The sequence below is a fragment of the Marmota monax genome, unplaced genomic scaffold, assembly GCF_021218885.2.
Source record: "Marmota monax isolate L192 unplaced genomic scaffold, Marmota_monax_Labrador192_F-V1.1 WCK01_AAM20220418_F8-fsc00059, whole genome shotgun sequence".
In the NCBI taxonomy this organism is placed as follows: domain Eukaryota; kingdom Metazoa; phylum Chordata; class Mammalia; order Rodentia; family Sciuridae; genus Marmota; species Marmota monax.
In genome coordinates, this window is record NW_026693595.1 from 2,278,424 (window position 1) to 2,297,400 (window position 18,977).

General features: G+C 39.6%; 1 protein-coding gene across 5 annotated transcripts in view; it reads left to right on the top strand.

Moving 5' to 3' along the window:
- The window catches only part of Trpm6 (transient receptor potential cation channel subfamily M member 6), a 172,443-nt gene that overhangs the window by 84,716 nt on the left and 68,750 nt on the right, over positions 1-18,977 (top strand). For all 5 annotated transcript variants that reach the window (XR_009228196.1, XM_058584000.1, XM_046459452.2 and 2 more), the window contains 5 exons: positions 387-440; positions 3,497-3,637; positions 5,872-6,006; positions 7,467-7,747; positions 9,554-9,782. Coding sequence is in view for 4 of the 5 variants with exons in the window: in XM_058584000.1 (XP_058439983.1) it covers positions 387-440; positions 3,497-3,637; positions 5,872-6,006; positions 7,467-7,747; positions 9,554-9,782 (840 nt within the window). In the remaining variant the exon portion in view is untranslated. The remainder of the gene's footprint in view (positions 1-386; positions 441-3,496; positions 3,638-5,871; positions 6,007-7,466; positions 7,748-9,553; positions 9,783-18,977) is intronic.

An 18,977-nucleotide genomic window follows, 5' to 3' on the forward strand; every position in this document is an offset into this window, starting at 1 on the left:
TATCCAATGTTGAAATGTACTTGTGTCTTAGGATTTATAATAGTATGAACATTTATATATAATAAAGAATAGTTATAAATTACTTAAAATGTATTTCTCCATCTTATCACATAAAGCTGACATCCTTAATGTATAGATAGATAGATTCCTTGTTTTGAAATTTTTTTTCATCCAAAGACAAAAGAAAAAGAAAAATATTTCATCTAAATACATCTTCCCTAGAGAGAGTTCTTTCTTAAAACTAACCAGCTTAATCTTCATTACTAAAAATGTTGAACAAAAATTTCCATGTTGTGCATTACTTACACACTTGGAAATAAAGGGTCCTCCCATTTTACCACATATTAATTAAAGGAAATAATTTTTTCTATTGTTCTTTATCACAGAAACACGGACCGACTAATATGCTGTTGCATCATCTTGTCCAAGATGTAAAACAGGTAACCTAATTACAAAGATATGAAAATATCTTTGTATATTGTCTTAGCTTTATTATGAGAAGAGTAGCCATATTTTGCTTCTTTTGATTTTCTAGTGAATTATCTACCCTTTTTACATATATATGATTCTAAGCAATTTTTTCTCATCAAACCACACTCTTACATTTTTTTCCTTTAGTTCACTTTATGTTTTTAGTTTGGATCTACCAAGAAAGTGACATTAGCTAATAAAGAACAAAATGTGAGATATATACACAATAAAATATTCCTCAGTCATAAGGAAGAATGAAATTATGATATTTGCTGGTAAATGAATAGAAATGGAGAACGTCATGCTAAGTGAAATAAGCCAGACTCAAAAAGCCAAAGGTTGAATGTTTTCTCTGGAAGCTATTCCAAAATAAGGAGAGGGGAATCAAGGGTGGAAGATTCCATCAAAAAGGATGGAAGGTGTGGGCTAGATGAAGGGGACTAAGTGGGAGGGAGAAGAGATGGGATAAGGGAAGAACAGAGAAATGAATCTGACCTAACTTTCCTATGTGTACACACATGAATACACCACAGTGAATCTCACCATCATATGCATCCACAGACACTAACCAACAAGAAAAAAAAAGACTTAAAATAAGTAGCAGAAAGATCAGTGGAATAGAGGGAAGGGAACAGGGAGAGGAAGAAAGGAAGGGGAAGAGAAAATACTGGGGACTGAATTAGAGCAAATTATATACCATGCTTTTTTAATTATGTCAAAATGAATTCTAATGTTATGTATAACCAGAAAGAAACAATAAAATATGTGAAAAAAGAAATTGCAAAAAAGAAACAAACAAAAGCATGAAACAGAGACATGTAACACTTCCAATCAGAACTTCAGCTCTACATGATAGGGCAGTGGTGCCCATGGTGACAACTGCCAGCAGAAAAAGAGTCTGTGGTTCTGTTGTCTTTATTGGAGGACTAACATGATTTTGTTGCTTTTGTTGATACTGTTTTGAATATTTGTGACAGCTCGGGGACACTGGCACATTTTTTTCTAGGTCTAACCACTGTTCTAGGGAGTCTGGAAGGACCCCACTGCTCAACACCCTTGTTCAGATTTTGCTCCTGGTCTTCTCATGGAACTTTGAGTTAGATCAGACCCAGGAATTGGGACTTCCTGTTCTCCCCCTGGTCTTGTCACTCTGGTTAAAATCGACTGAGGCACATTTTAAAACTTCCCTCATTTCTTTGAAGTCTAGTATCTCATAGGATGGAATGATAGAGTGTGGAATTTCTGCTTATGTTGACTTGGAAGGAGAACCAGAGCGAAAGAAATTTACTTGGCAAATTTGTAAAAAGCAAAAGTGTCTATGCTGAGGTGGATTTTATTTATATTGATTTATGCTATGTCAAGATAGTTTCTTAAATTATTTCTTTAAACTCTATCAGTAAATTGAAGAAAAAGGCATAAAATAGGTTAAAGATGCTCTTATTAATTTATTTACCGTTGTTTTTATTGGGGATTGAATCCAGTGGTGCTTTACCATTGATCCATAAACCCAGTTCTTTTTATTTTTTCCTTTGAGACAGGGACTTATTGGGTTTCCCACACTGACTTTGAACTTATGGCCCTCCTGTCTCAGCCTCCCGGGTCCCTGGAATTATAGGTGTGCACTACCATGCCCAGCAAATTTATGCCTTTAACTAGCAGCAAGTAGGAATGTTATTTATTTATTTATTTTTCTACCAGGGATTGAACCCAGGGGTGCTTGACCCCTGAGCCACATCCCCAGCCCTTTCTATTTTTTATTTTTTTGAGACAGAGTCTTGCTAAGTTGCTGAGGCTGGCTTTGAACTTTCAATTCTCCTGTCTCAGCCTCCTGAGCCACTGGGATTATAGGCATGTGCCACCACACTTGGTTGCCAGGAATGTTATTTTTTTGATGTTCTTTGAAAAAAATAAATAATAAATGTGAAAAAAAAGAGAAAAGTATATATGGATACACATACTCTCTCTCTGTCTTCTCTCTCTTTCACACACACACACACACACACAAAAAAAAAAACCAAAACCCTAATTTCTTGTTCATAGCTTCGTGAATGTTATTCACAATTTGTCCATTTTAGAGACCTTGTTTAACACTCCACCTTAAAAAACTTACTACGAATGGCAGTTTAGAAGTCAGCAGCTATACAATGTGAGTAGGGGGTCAAAATAATTTTCATTTAGAATAAGAGCCATGTACTTGGAAATTTGCTGTTCAATCCTGCTGTCAGCTATAACATTTCTCTTGGCACAGCCTCATGTTTTGAGATATCATTTGACTCTGTAATTCTATGTTCCTTATTTATGTTTGTTCTACTTCCTTCCACATTCTTGTTTTACATATGATGTGTTCAACACACTGCAAGGTGTAACAGCCATTTCAACAGAAGCTGAAAAATTAACCCAATATAAACCGGGCATGGAGGTGCATGCCTGTAATCCCAGCTAAGGCAGGAGGATCACAAATTCAAGACCAGCCTCAGCAATTTAGCTAGACCCTAAGCAACTTAGCAAGATCCTGTCTCAAAATCAAAAATACAAAGGGCTGAGGATGTGGCTCAGTGGTTAAGTATCGCTGAATTCAGTCCTTGGTACCATAAGAAAAAAAAGTTAACCCAATGTGAATTTTGGATTTCCTACATTTACTATATACTTCATGATTTTACTTTTGTTGTTGTAGTTATATATATATATATATAAAACAAAACAATCTATAGATTCTCTATAATACTACATTTAATTGTATCTTATTCAAATATATGTGTGCCTATTCATGATAGGGAGAGGGAAAGAGAAGATAGATGTAGGCGTACATTTGCTGTCTATGAAAGTAAAAAGACGTTAAGGCTAAGATTTTTTTTTCTTCTGAATAAGTAGATTCTATCAATATCTGGCAATATAAATCGATTAGTTTGTAAAGAGGATTAAAGTATACCTCATTGAAAGTAACTTGGTTATTGTCTGATAGCACGGCCGAAGAGGCAGAGAAAGAGAACTGAAAGTCACAACTCCTTGCGTGCTTTTGTTGCAGCACACCCTTCTTTCAGGCTACAGAATAACTCTGATTGACATCGGATTGGTGATAGAATACCTCATTGGTGGAGCATATCGCAGCAGCTATACTAGGAAAAGTTTCAGAGCCCTCTACAACAACCTCTACAGGAAACACAAGGTAGATAATTAACAAGTGCCCCTAATGAAATTAAGAATAATTAGAAATTGTAGGTTTAGAAAAATGGTTTGTTATGTTCAGATGTCAATAGCTTCTAACATGGACGTTCTATTTGTGAACCTTTTTTACCTGCTGTATGTAAATACTGTGCTTCGTCCTGGCATGCTGCGATGGGATGAACATAAAGAGCAGGAGTTTAGAAACTTCTAGATGATATAGATTTATGAAGAACTAACCATAATACAAAACAGAACATAATAAGTGATATATTGAGGGCTGGGGTTGTGTCTCAGTGGTAGAGCACTCACCTAGCACGTGCAAGGCCCCGGGTTCGATCCCCAGCACCACATAAAAATAAATGAATAAAATAAAGGTATTGTGTCCAACTACAAGTAAAAAATAAATATTTTAGAAAATAAGTGCTACATTGAGATAGAAGTAATGTGATGAGATTGGACTTGTTAGAGAGAGAAATGGCCAGTTCTTTTTCTCTTTGTTTTCTTTTGAAAATATAGAAGTTAAAAGCTTAATAGGATTAGATCTATAAACTCTTTAGCCCACAGCCAGATGATGACAACCTTGGGATAAACACAGGGATTTTATTGGGAGATGCAAACAGAAATTTTTTAAAAATAGAAATAAACACTTTATTTTCTATCATAGTTTTGAAAATCTAAGAATAAAAGTTTAGAGTTGTTATTTAGTAGATTAGCACAAAAAAATTGCTTGTGTTTTGGAATTTCCATTTTAGACTCTACTGTAGGAGCCGAACTCCTCTGAGAAGATAAGGGCAGAAGAGGGAGTTGGGGGTATTTATGTTGACAGGAGCAGGAGCAGTGAGGGCCTGAGCACTCAGACACCAGAGTATGTTTTTTGCAGTGACAAGGAGACCTTTACTGGAGAGTAAGTGCCAGAGGCACAAGAGATGAGATTTGAAAGGTGGTTGGGATCAGATCATATAAAGAGCCTGGACTATTCAGCCACTTTGGCCCTTTATAAAAAGTAATGAGAAGTGGAAGCTGAACTTGGCTTTAGGACTTGGAAAAAACAGGACAATGCAAAACAGATGGAACCCCAAAACTTACCCAGAAAATTCTCTGTTAAGATTTTAGAGGCATAGGGATGTATTTAGGAGGTACCAGCTATTTCATTAAAAAAAAAAAAATATATATATATATATATATATATGTGTGTGTGTGTGTGTGTGTGTGTGTGTGTGAGTATGTATATATATACATATATAATGTTCTACCAAATATCTATATATATATTGCTGTGAGTTTACCAATGGCAGATATGAGGACTGATTGTAGCCTGTAGTTTTTAAAATGTGTGTATACATATATATATGTGTGTGTGTATGTGTGTGTGTGTGTGTGTGTATAATTTTTTTAGAGACACAGTGATGTATTTAAGAAAGCAGAGACACATTCAAGGGAGAATGTGGACTTTCTTAAGAGTGAGAAACATGGGGAATGGGGATAAAGCAAAGAGTATACATTCAGGGGAGAATGTGGGCTATCTCAAGAGCCAGAAGTAGCCTGTATTTTTATGTCAGTTCTTTTAATATACTTCTTTGTGTTTTTGTTTCTTATTGATGAACACTTGATGCTGATAACAATGACTTATGTTCCTATTGGGCCCAGTCACTGAAACTCTAGATTTAAATATAAATCTAGAGTTTATAGATCTAATCCTATTAAGCTTTTAATTTCTATATTTTCGAGAGAAAACTATATAACATCTGGAGAAATTTCATAACTTTCTAACTTCACTTATTCTTGGAGCCGTTTGTGAATGGGAACTTTTTCTTATCAGAACTATAAATCTTTATTGCCTATTTTGAACTTGTTCCAATGATAGAATATCCATTGATTCTAATGGAATTTCCACATAGAGAAGGAATGCAAATATACAGTAGGGAGCAGAAGAGTGTGTTCTCTAAGATGTTAGAAAGTAGCAGTGTGCTTAATAAGAGGAAGATTATGAGAAGCTCTTGAGTAATTAGACTCCAGGGAGATGAAATGCTAATGATGGATGAGAGGCATAACCATTAGATATTTGGTGGAACATTATATTTATTTTTATATAAAATATATAAATATATATATTTATATTTATTTATTATATATTTTAATTATTGTCTATGAAAAAATATTGTTACCACTATAACTTTCTTTTTTTTCTGTTTTCTTTTCTTAAAAAAAAAATAACAAAATAACTATATATGCCAGAGAACGACCAGCTTTGCTCAAAGCTTCTCCCAGCACCCTCTTCACCAGCGATGTTCTTTGTCAAATAGAAACGAGTCTGCAGAAAACACCTCGCATTCCCAGTTCTTCAGAACTGCCCAGCCTTATAAATTCAAGGTATCACTCATTTATTTTTAGAGTGGACAATAAATTATTCTCTCAGACTGAGATTGTTTCTTCATGGAATGTTGGAGAAAGCAAGGTGCAAATAGAGGAACCATTTGTAAGTGCCTTAAACAGATGGCGCAAGTCAAAAAGCATAACACAGCTGTCCTCTGACAATCAGGAGCAAAGGCCTAGGATATAGCACTGGCAACCCAGTGATTGTCTGGGCTTGCACTTTGGTTTCTCTTTCTTTCTCCTAGCTTTGCCATGCCCAGACGGTGACTCAGGCTGGCAGTCTATGCCATAGTATTAAAAATTTATAATCATTGCCCAACACTACATCCTTGTCTTTCCTGAACCAAGGTTAAGCTGTATGAGGACTGCTTCCTTCTCCTTCAGTGCTCTCAAAAATGCCTTTTTGTGTCTTCCTTTTTCCCTTCAGAGGTTTTCTTGAGATTAATTTAGCCTGTCATTATGGTATAATGATAATTGCATGTGTGTGTGCGTGTGTGCCTGCACATACACAACAACCTTAATATTTCCCTTTGCTTCTTACTTCCTTAATCCCATTTTCTTCTGGAGATAAATGATTTTGCTTAAGCATTTCCATAGAAATATTTGCCATGTTGGATTAAAGAGATTTGCTTTCCAAGGCTCCTGGGATGAACATATATTTGATTACCCTTGGCCATCATTAATGAATACAGATTTCCTTTATTTATGGAAAGAGAGAAAATAGATTAGAATTCTTTTGCTATGATCCCTCAAATTGCAAAGAATAATTACTGAATCGTTATTATATTTCCAAGTATTATGCTGGCTACTAGGTTAAGTTTGGGAAGCAAGTGGGTCAGGAAAGATATGAAGATGACTCAGAAATGGTCCCATTTTTCTCCAGGTTATACGGTAGTACAGTACGAGAGACAATGAAATAAAGACATACGAAGTGACATCTGAGATGAGCTAAGAGTGACCTCACCAGGAGGAGAATACTATTTCATTATTATCCCTAGAGAAATGAAATTAGAATAAGGGAAAGAAAACTTAAAAACAAATCTGTTTTGATGCATGTTTGGAATACTAGTGACATCCACTTAAGGGAAAAATTATAAATCTATTTGATAAAGTGAGGTTAGAGATTTTTAAAATAATTTCCATATTTCCAATATATTATTTCAACATACTTCCTTGAGAAATCAAAAGTTGCCATATAGTTACTGGGTATATCCCAAAAGTAGTTGTGCCATGTGAATTTAAAGTGTCTCAGCTTAGGGACTCTGGATACCTTAAATACAACAAGAATACATCACTGTAGAATGTTTAATTTTTTCTTGCTGGTTATTAAGTCCTATCAATATTTCCATGTCTTGTTTTAAGTGATTTTAAAAATATCTCTAAGATACTTGCTGTGTTATATTAGGTAAAACCTCATCTAGTATTTGGAAATGTAATCCTATTTTGCTTTCCAACAGGAAAAGTCTGGAGTCTCTCATAAATCAAGGAAGAAGTCAAAAGAAAGACAAGACATTACAGATGACCCTGAGTCCACTGGCTTTATTTATCCTTACAATGACCTGCTGGTTTGGGCTGTGCTCATGAAAAGGCAGAAGATGGCCATGTTCTTCTGGCAGCATGGAGAGGAAGCCACAGTTAAGGCAGTGATTGCTTGCATTCTCTACCGAGCGATGGCCCACGAAGCTAAGGACAGCAATATGGTGGACGACGCCTCAGAAGAGTTGAAAAATTACTCAAAGTAGGAGTTACCTCTTTACTTCATACTAAACACGGACAGTTCTTAGAATGGTTAGACACTTTTATCTCCCTCGCCTTAGAACTTATAAGACAAGTAGATTTATTACCATGTCAGTTAGTCAGGATTCTCCAGAGAGACAGAACCAGCAGGCTACGCAGGTAGATACATGAGAGGGGATTTGTGTTGTGTGATTATAGTGGCTGAGAAGTCCCATAACAGGTTATCCATAGACTGGAGACCTGTGGATGCTAGTAGCATGGCTCAGTCCAAGTTCAAAGACTTCGGAACCAGAGAAGCCCCACTGGTAGTACTCTCAGTTCCAGGCTGAAAGCCTGGGAAACTGGGGAGGGTGCCCCTGGTATAAGTCCTGGATCCCAAAGGCTGGAGGGCCTGGACTTCTGTTGTACAAGGCAGGAGGAGAAAAGCTTGGCCCAGGCCTCAGGGAAAGAGACCCATTTGCTTTCTGTATTTGTTCTCCCCAGCAGATTGGGAGAACAAATACTGAGGATGGATGTCCCTGGTCCATTTCAGACTTACAGACTAAGCTCCTCTGGAAACACTCTCATAGACACACCCCAAATAATGCTTTATCAGTTTTCTAGGTATTCCTTAATCCAGTCATGTTGACACCTAACATTAACCATCACATGGTACATTTCATGGACTCTCCTGTTAAAGGGTATGTAGGGATTTTAAGGACCTTTGTGGGATATACGAAAGAGAAGAGGGCTTCAGGTCAGAAAAGCTGGGTCCTAAGTCCAGCTGTATACTAACTGGACAGGTCACTTGACCATATTTCTCGGCTTTAGCTTCCCATCTATAGTTAATGATTTTGAAATGAATGATGTTGAAAATTTTTCCCAAATCTCAAACTCTTTGACATTCAGTGAAATTAAGAGTTGTTTGTAACCTTAAGTATCTCTCATGTTGGGAAAATGAATAAATGTATTGTGTTTAAGAACCAGAGAGTAATGGCAGAAGACAGAAAAGTTGGGAATGTTTTTGATGTTTTGATTACTAAAGTATTGTGGTATTAAGAGGGGAAGCCTAGAGATAACGGAAACTCATTTACAATTGTGATTTAAAATTCCAGAGAATGGCGGTTTTTTCCAAAGGAAACGTCCTCCTGGAAAATCTTCTGACTATGTCTCTAGGTCTAGCTTTTTATTTAAGTCATCCAGGTATCTGGTAAAAATAAAAGAAGAAGGGCTGGGGATGTGGCTCAAGTGGTAGTGCTCGCTTGGCATGCGCAAGGCGCTGGGTTCGATCCTCAGCACCACATACAAATAAGATAAAGACGTTGTGTCCACCAAAAACTAAAAAATAAATATTAAAAAATTCTCTCTCTCTCTCTCTCTCTAAAAAAATAAATAAATAAATAAAAATAAAAAAGAAAGAAAGTTAGAAAGAAGAAAAGTGATTCCACAACATTCCTTAGATGCTAGCTTGGTTTTGAAGTGTTTTTCACCAAATAATTCTCTATTAGGTCTTACCAGGAGTCCCACACCAAGCCTTCTGTAGCTTGTTGCATAGTGTGCACTGACTCCTCCCTGTGAATATGTCAGGTGTCAACTAAATTCCATATGCTACCAGGAAACTCCTCTGAGGTTTTGTTCCTTCATGAAGAGGAGAAAAATCCCTTTCCTAAGCAGCCTTTCCTTTAACTTCTGCAAACTGAGATTCTTCATGTTTCTTAAATAAAGCCTAATTGACTGGTGCTTTTTGAGTCTCCTATCCAATCTTTTAGAACATTTCTGGAGCTCTCCCTTGGCCTTGCATTCTCCGTTCACCACTGTGTTCTTGCAGGCAGTTTGGCCAGCTGGCCCTGGATGTGTTAGAGAAGGCCTTCAAGCAGAACGAGCGAATGGCCATGAAGCTGCTGACATACGAACTCAAGAACTGGAGCAATTCTACCTGCCTGAAACTGGCTGTGTCTGGAGGGCTGCGTCCCTTTGTTTCACATTCTTGTACCCAAATGCTGCTGACAGACATGTGGATGGGGCGCCTGAAAATGAGGAAAAACTCTTGGCTGAAGGTAAATTGACTTTCCTTACAGAGTTTAATGTTGGTTCAGTGGAAAGGTCTATATTCTTGAGCTCCATTTTTTTTTTGTTTGTTCCTGCAAGGAACTCGCAGGAAAACCAGTTGCTATCTTCTCACAGATGAGGCAGGATTTTCACAGGGGCATCTCCAGGGGCATCTCCAAAAACTACTTTGTCTGCCATTGACACAGTTACTTTTCAACAATGGGAGTAATTGAACATGTCCGGTCAAAGACCCATGTGAAGGAGGGGAGAAGAAGTTAAGCAGATTCAAACATGTAGGTGTTGTTATTATTACATGCCACTGCCTGGGAGAATCCTGACAGAAGTAAAGGAGACTTTTCAGGGAAATTTTTCTTAGTTTAAGAATACTTTCTGATCAAACTGTAATTAAAAAGACAACAAAACAAAACAAAAACAAACAAAAAACAATAATACTAACAGAGGCTGGGGTGTAACTCATTGGTGGAGTATACATCCAGCATGTGTGAGGCCCTGGGTTTAATCCCAGCACCAAAATAACAACAAAACAAAACAATAACAACAAACACTAATAGATAGTAAGCTAAGTAAGATTAGCGATGTCTGGCAATTCTCATCCAATGTGCTGTTTCAGGGCCCAGTGACTCTTTTATAAGGCTGCCCTCAAACTCGTTTCTTCACACCAATAACCATCTCCAAATTCTTTGCTCCTCCTTCATCTTAAATTACCAAGAGTAAAATGAATTAAGTAAAAAGGACATTTCACCTTTGACATGGAACCTAAATTTACAGTTTTAGGTTGTGGTCAACCTATAGAATGTGCTTCTGAAACTAAATAGAAGGAGATAAATCATGAATATTAAGAACTACATAAGAATACACACATATACTTATATATACATATATGCATATATATTTTTAAAGAATTTAACCTTTATTTATTTATTTATTTATGTGGTGTCAAGGATCAAACCCAGTGCCTCATTGTGCTAAGCAAGCGCTCTACCACTGAGCTGTTCCCCCAATCCCAGAGAGTCCTTACAGGAAATCATACTAAAACAAAACAATAAAATAAACAACCCAGCAGGAGTTGGGAACGTAACGCAGTGATAGAGTACTTTCTTAGCTTGTGTGAGTCCCTGGGTTCCATTCCAGTACTGCAAAAGAAAAAATAATTATTTAAGCATGACTTCAGTTTTTTAAAACATGAATAGTGGGTAGTCAGGCTTAATTTTATTTTTGCTCACTCAATCCCATAATACCGAGGCTTAATGTTAGCTAAAAACAGGTAGGATTTAGCAAGTGATCTTTATAGCATTTATTAAGTCTTCCAAACACTTCACCTTGAAGGCCATATAAGTTGGACAAAAAACATCTTCTTCTTTGTTTTGGGGGGCTGGGGTGTGTTGGGGATGGAACCCAGGGCCTTGTGCATGCTAAGTAAGTGTTCTGCTGACCTACAGCCTCAGACCTTTTCATTTAATTTTTTTTTTAATTTTTTATTGTGGGTTGTTCAAAACATTACAAATTTCTTGACATATCATATTCCACACTTTGATTCAAGTGGGTTATGAACTCCCACCTTCACCCCATACACAGATTGCAGATTCACATCAGTTACACATCCATTGATTTACAAATTGCCATACTAGTGTCTGTTGTGCTCCGCTGCCTTTCCCATCATCCACCCTCCCCCCTCCCCACCTCTCCCCTCCCCTCCCCTCCTCTCTCTCTACCCCCTCCACTGAATAACCCTGAGGGTCTCCTTCCATTACCGTGCAATTTCCCTTCTCTCTCCCTTTCCCTCCCACCTCTCATCCCTGTTAAATGTTAATCTTCTTCTCCTGTTCTTCGTCCCTACTCTGTTCTTAGTTACTTTCCTTATATCAAAGAAGACATTTGGCATTTGTTTTTTAGGGATTGGCTAGCTTCACTTAGCATAATCTGCTCTAATGCCATCCATTTCCCTGTAAATTCTATGATTTTGTCATTTTTTAATGCAGAGTAATACTCCATTGTGTATAAATGCCACATTTTTTTTATCCATTCGTCTATTGAAGGGCATCTAGGTTGGTTCCACAGTCTTGCTATTGTGAACTGTGCTGCTATGAACATCGATGTAGCAGTGTCCCTGTAGCATGCTCTTTTTAGGTCTTTAGGGAATAGACCAAGAAGGGGAATAGCTGGGTCAAATGGTGGCTCCATTCCCAGCTTTCCAAGAAATCTCCATACTGCTTTCCAAATTGGCTGCACCAATCTGCAGTCCCACCAGCAATGTACAAGTGTACCCTTTTCCCCACATCCTCGCCAGCACTTGTTGTTGTTTGACTTCCTAATGGCTGCCAATCTTACTGGAGTGAGATGGTATCTTAGGGTGGTTTTGATTTGCATTTCTCTGACAGCTAGAGATGTTGAGCATTTTTTCATGTACTTGTTGATTGACTGTATGTCCTCCTCTGAGAAGTGTCTGTTCAGGTCCTTGGCCCATTTGTTGATTGGGTTGTTTGTTCTCTTATTGTCTAATTTTTTGAGTTCTTTGTATACTCTGGATATTAGGGCTCTATCTGAAGTGTGAGGAGTAAAGATTTGTTCCCAGGATGTGGGCTCCCTATTTACCTCTCTTATTGTTTCTTTTGCTGAGAAAAAACTTTTTAGTTTGAGTAAGTCCCATTTGTTGATTCTAGTTATTAACTTTTGTGCTATGGGTGTCCTATTGAGGAATTTGGAGCCCGACCCCACCGAATGTAGATCGTAGCCAACTTTTTCTTCTATCAGACGGCGCGTCTCTGATTTGATATCAAGCTCCTTGATCCATTTTGAATTCACTTTTGTGCATGGCGAGAGAAAGGGATTCAGTTTCATTTTGTTGCATATGGATTTCCAGTTTTCCCAGCACCATTTGTTGAAGATGCTATCCTTCCTCCATTGCATGCTTTTAGCCCCTTTATCAAATATAAGATAGTTGTAGTTTTGTGGATTGGTTTCTGTGTCCTCTATTCTGTACCATTGGTCCACCCGCCTGTTTTGGTACCAGTACCATGCTGTTTTTGTTACTATTGCTCTGTAGTATAGTTTGAAGTCTGGTATTGCTATACCGCCTGATTCACACTTCTTGCTTAGCATTGTTTTTGCTATTCTGGGTCTTTTATTTTTCCATATGAATTTCATGATTGCTTTCTCTATTTCTACAAGAAATGCCGTTGGGATTTTGATTGGCATTGCATTAAACCTATAGAGAACTTTTGGTAATATCGCCATTTTGATGATGTTAGTTCTGCCTATCCATGAACAGGGTATATTTTTCCATCTTCTAAGATCTTCTTCTATTTCTCTCTTTAGGGTTCTGTAGTTTTCATTGTATAAGTCTTTCACCTCTTTTGTTAGGTTGATTCCCAAGTATTTTATTTTTTTTGAAGATATTTTGAATGGAGTGGTTGTCCTCATTTCCATTTCAGAGGATTTGTTGCTGATATACAGGAATGCCTTTGATTTATGCGTGTTGATTTTAAATCCTGCCACTTTGCTGAATTCATTTATTAGCTCTAATAGTTTCTTTGTAGAGCCTTTTGGGTCTGCTAGATATAGAATCATATCATCTGCAAATAGTGATAATTTAATTTCTTCTTTTCCTATTTTTATGCCTTTAATTTCTTTCGTCTGTCTAATTGCTCTGGCCAGTGTTTCGAGAACTATGTTGAAGAGAAGTGCAGAGAGAGGGCATCCCTGTCTTGTTCCAGATTTTAGAGGGAATGCCTTCAGTTTTTCTCCATTCAGAATGATGCTAGCCTGAGGCTTAGCATAGATTGCTTTTACAATATTGAGGTATGTTCCTGTTATCCCTAGTTTTTCTAGAGTTTTGAACATAAAGGGATGCTGTACTTTGTCGAATGCTTTTTCCGCATCTATCGAGATGATCATATGGTTCTTATTTTTAAGTCTATTGATGTGGTGAATAACATTTATTGATTTCCGTATATTGAACCAGCCTTGCATCCCAGGGATGAATCCTACTTGATCATGGTGTACAATTTTTTTGATATGTTTTTGTATCCGATTCGCCAGAATTTTATTGAGGATTTTTGCATCTAGGTTCATTAGAGATATTGGTCTGTAGTTTTCTTTCTTTGAAGTGTCTTTGTCTGGTTTAGGTATCAGGGTGATGTTGGCCTCATAGAATGAATTTGGAAGTTCTCCCTCCTTTTCTATTTCCTGAAGTAGCTTGAAAAGTATTGGTATTAATTCTTCTTTAAAGGTTTTGTAAAATTCTGCTGTATACCCATCCGGACCTGGGCTTTTCTTAGTTGGTAGTCTTTTTATGGTTTCTTCTATCTCCTCAATTGATATTGGTCTGTTTAGGTTTTCTATATCCTCCTGACTCAATCTGGGCAGATCATATGACTTAAGAAATTTATCTATGCCTTCACTATCTTCTAATTTATTGGAGTATAAGGATTCAAAATAGTTTTTGATTATCTTCTGTATTTCTGAAGTGTCTGTTGTGATATTGCCTTTTTCATCCCGTATGCTAGTAATTTGAGTTCTCTCTCTTCTTCTCTTCGCTAGCATGGCTAAGGGTCTGTCGATTTTGTTTATTTTTTCAAAGAACCAACTTTTAGTTTTGTCAATTTTTTCAATTGTTTCTTTTGTTTCGATTTCATTAATTTCAGCTCTGATTTTAATTATTTCTTGCCTTCTACTTCTTTTGCTGTTGTTTTGCTCTTCTTTTTCAAGGATTTTGAGATGAAGTATGAGATCATTTATTTGTTGGTTTTTTCTTTTTTTAAGGAATGAACTCCAAGCAATGAATTTTCCTCTTAGAACTGCTTTCAATGTGTCCCATAGATTCCGATATGTTGTGTCTGTGTTTTCATTTCTCTAAGAATTTTTTAATTTCCTCCTTGATGTCTTCTATAACCCATTGATCATTCAGTAACCTATTGTTCATTCTCCAATTGATGTATGCTTTTTCCTTCCTTCTTTTATCGTTGATTTTCAGTTTCATTCCATTATGATCAGAAAGGATGCATGGTATTATCTCTACTCCTTTATATTGTCTAAGAGTTGCCCTGTGACATGATATATGATCTATTTTTGAGAAGGATCCATGTGCTGCTGAGAAAAAAGTGTAACTGCTTGATGTTGGGTGGTATACTCTATATATGTCAATTAGGTCTAGGTTATTAATAGTGTTATTGAGTTCTATAGTTTCCTTATTCAACTTTTGTTTGGAAGATGTGTCCAGTGGCGAGAGAGGTGTGTTGAAGTCTCCCATGATTATGGTGTGGTGGTCTATTAGACTCTTGAACTTGAGAAGAGTTTGTTTGACGAACATAGCTGCACCATTGTTTGGGGCATAAATATTTATGATTGTTATGTCTTGTTGGTGTATGGTTCCCTTAAGCAGTATGTAGTGTCCCTCTTTATCTCTTTTGATTAACTTTGGCTTGAAATCTATTTTATTTGATATGAGTATGGACACGCCTGCTTGTTTCCGAAGTCCATATGAGTGATATGATTTTTCCCAACCTTTCACCTTCAGCCTGTGTATGTCTTTTCCTATCAAATGCGTCTCCTGTAGGCAGCATATTGTTGGGTCTTGTTTTGTGATCCATTCTACTAGCCTGTGTCTCTTAATTGGTGAGTTTAAGCCATTAACATTTAGGGTTATTATTGAGATATGGGTTGTTCTTCCAGCCATATTTGTTTATTTATGTTACTAAACATGCTTTGTTTTCCTCTTTGATTATCCCCCCGCTTTACTGTCCTACCTCCCACTGTTGGTTTTCATTGTTATTTTCCATTTCCTGTTCCTGTAATGTTTTGCCGAGGATGTTTTGAAGAGATGGTTTTCTAGCTGCATATTCTTTTAACTTTTGTTTGTCGTGGAAGGTTTTAATTTCATCTTCCATCCTGAAGCTTAATTTCGCTGGATACACAATTCTTGGTTGGAACCCATTTTCTTTCAGTGTTTGAAATATGTTATTCTAGGATCTTCTAGCTTTCAGAGTCTGTGTTGAAAGATCAGCTGTTATCCTGATTGGCTTACCCCTAAATGTAATCTGCTTCCTTTCTCTTGTAGCTTTTAAAATTCTCTCCTTATTCTGTATGTTGGGCATCTTCATTATAATGTGTCTAGGTGTGGATCTCTTATGATTTTGCACATTCGGCGTCCTGTAGGCTTCTAGGATTTGGGATTCTGTCTCATTCTTCAAGTCTGGGAAGTTTTCTTGTATTATTTCATTGAATAGACTGCTCATTCCTTTGGTTTGGAGCTCTGTACCTTCCTGTATCCCAATGACTCTTAAGTTTGGTCTCTTAATGTTATCCCATATTTCTTGGATGTTCTGCTCATGGTTTCTTAACAGTCTTGCTGAGCTGTCTATGTTCTTTTCCAGTTGAAATACTTTGTCTTCATTGTCTGATGTTCTATCTTCTAAGTGTTCTACTCTGCTGGTAGTATTCTCCATTGAGTTTTTAAGTTGGTTAATTGCTTCCTGCATTTCTAGGATTTCTGATTGCTTGTTTTTTATAACCTCTATCTCCCTGTATAGTTGATCCTTTGCTTCCTGGATTTGTTTGCGTAATTCGTTGTCGAAGTGATCTTTCATTGTCTGATTTTGCTGTTTAATGTCTTCCTTGATACTCCAGATCATCTGAAGCATGTATATCCTGAATTCTTTATCTGACATTCCATCTGCTGCAGCTGTTACCTCTTCTAAAGTTGCGTTGACCTGCATTGCTTGTGGTCCTTTCTTTCCTTGTCTTTTCATACTGCTTGCGTATCTTTCCTGCAGGTGCGGGCGGCAGCTCTGCTCTCTCCTTATTCCAATTGGGGTGTCGTGGCTACCACGCCAGCAGGTCACTGGGCCTGTTCTGGGAGCTGGTGGCGGCTCTGTTCTGCCCCTACTCCAATTGGAGTGACGAGTGTACCACGCCGGCAGGCCACCGGGCCTGATCCGCCGGTCGGTTGCAGGTTTGCCTACCCTGCAGGCGCGGGCGGCAGCTCTACTCTGCCCCTACTCCAAATGGGGTGACGTGTCTGTCGTACCGGCAGGCCACTGGGCCTGTCCCGCTGGTCGGTCGCAGATCTGCCCACCTTTCGGGCACGGGTGGAGGCTCTGCTCTGCCCCTACTCCAATTGGGGTGTCGTGACTACCCCGCCTGCAGGACGCTGGGCCTGTTCCTGGCAAGGGAGGCGACTCTGCTCTGTCACTACTCCAATTAGGGTGGTGTTTGTACCACGCCGGCAGGCTCCTGGGCCTGATCCGCCGGTCTGTTGTAGGTCTGCCTACCTTGAAGGCGCGGGCGGCGGATCTGCCCTGCCCCTCCTACCACGCCTGCGGACCCCTGGGCCTGATCTGCAGGTTGATCACTGGTCTGCTCACCCTGCGGGCACGGGTGGCGGTTCCGCTCCGCCCCCACTCCAATTGGGGTCACGTGACCACCACACCGGCAGGGCCTGATCCGGGCGTGGGAGAAGGATCTGCTCTGCCCCTACTCGAGTTGGGGTGACGTGTGTACCACACTGGCAGGCCACTGGGCCTGACCCGTCAGGCTGTCACAGGTCTGTTTACCTTGCAAGCGCGAAGGGCGGCTCTGCCCTGCCCCTCCTACCACGCCCATGTACTACTGGGTCGTGGGTCTGCCCACCTGGCGGGTGTGGGTGGCGGCTCCGCTCCGCCCCCTCTCCAATTGGGGTCACGCGGTCACCACGCTGGCGAGCCGCTGGGCCTGCTCCGGGGGCTCGCGGCTGCCCGGCTCCTTCCCTCTGGCTCGAGGACAAATTGAGGAGACTCGGGTGACTGAGCCTCACCCCCCTTACCAGGAGACCAACTGCTTATGTCACCGCTGGTATTGATGAAGATCTCTCCTCCACCGCTTTCTGCTGACATCAGATCTCTGCCATGTTGGTATCCTATGCGAATGGCAGCATTTCGTTCCCCTTGCCGGGCAACCCAAGCAACGGGTGAGTCCTGACCAGCCCTCAGCAGGACCCGGACCGAGACACAGTTTCCGCAGGCTCCTAGCCCCGGTCCAGGGAAGTTCCGGGAGCCGGAACTCGGTCGCTCCGTGCTCGGTGTAAGCTCCTATAAGTGTAAGCTCCAAGAAGCAGCCCCCGCGGGCTCAGTTCCGGGAGCCGGAATTCGGCTTCTTGGTGCTTGGTGTATGCTCTGATAGTAGCAGGGTCCAAGAAGCAGCCTCCGCGGGCTCCGCAGCCCTGAGCCAGGGCGGTTCCGGGACGGTTCCGGGAGCCGGAACTCGGCCGCCCCGTGCTCCGTGTTCACTCCGATAAGATCAGATTTTAAGAAGCACCCAGGCGCTGAACCCTAGCAATCTGTCTGCGAGCCACAGGCGAATTGCAGCCTGAAATTACCTGTTCTATAGCTGAATGAGCTGCGGTCAGTCAAAAACAGGTGTGGTGACGTCAGTTTACCAACATGGTGGCTGCTGGCCTCCTCTGTGGTCTGACCGGTGTGGAGAACCGAGATGGACCGCTTCCTTCCCCCGTCTCGAACCCAGAATTCAGCCCTGAGTGTGGTGCTTGCGCGTCTGGCAGAAACTGCAGCACTGTAACCCTGCGTCTCTATCCCAGCGCGCGTTGCAGACTCTAGCCGCGGGGCGATTTGCTGAATAAGCAGTTTTACCCTCCGTGCGACAAACCTCTCGCGTTTGAGTCCCCGTAGCCGATCCTCGTGCGATGGAAATCCTTCCTCCAGGTTCCGGCGCACCCCACTATTGCTGGAAATTCCTAACAAGATATCTTTTAGCCGTCCTGACTTGTCATACTCCCACACAGTGAAGCAGCACACGGGGGTAATGCACTCCCCTCGCCGCCATCTTCCTTCCCCTCCCTTTTCATTTAATTTTGAGACAGGGTCTCATTAAGTTGCCCCGGCTGACCTTGAACTTGCAATCCTTCTAAGTTTCCCCAGCAGTTGGGATTTCAGGCATGCACCAGCACACAGTTTACAAATAATTGTGAAAAAAACTATTAATAATTTATAAATGATAGCAATATAATGAAAAAATTGGGTCTTACTGGCAGACAATATATTTGTGTAGGATGGGAGATAGATATGTTTTTGTGTTTTTATATTCTTGATTTAAAAATATGAATAAATTCTAATATGTTTTATATGGTAATATATACTTAAAGTTTTTTTAAAATTATTAAAACAATGTATTCATTGAAAAATAATACTTGC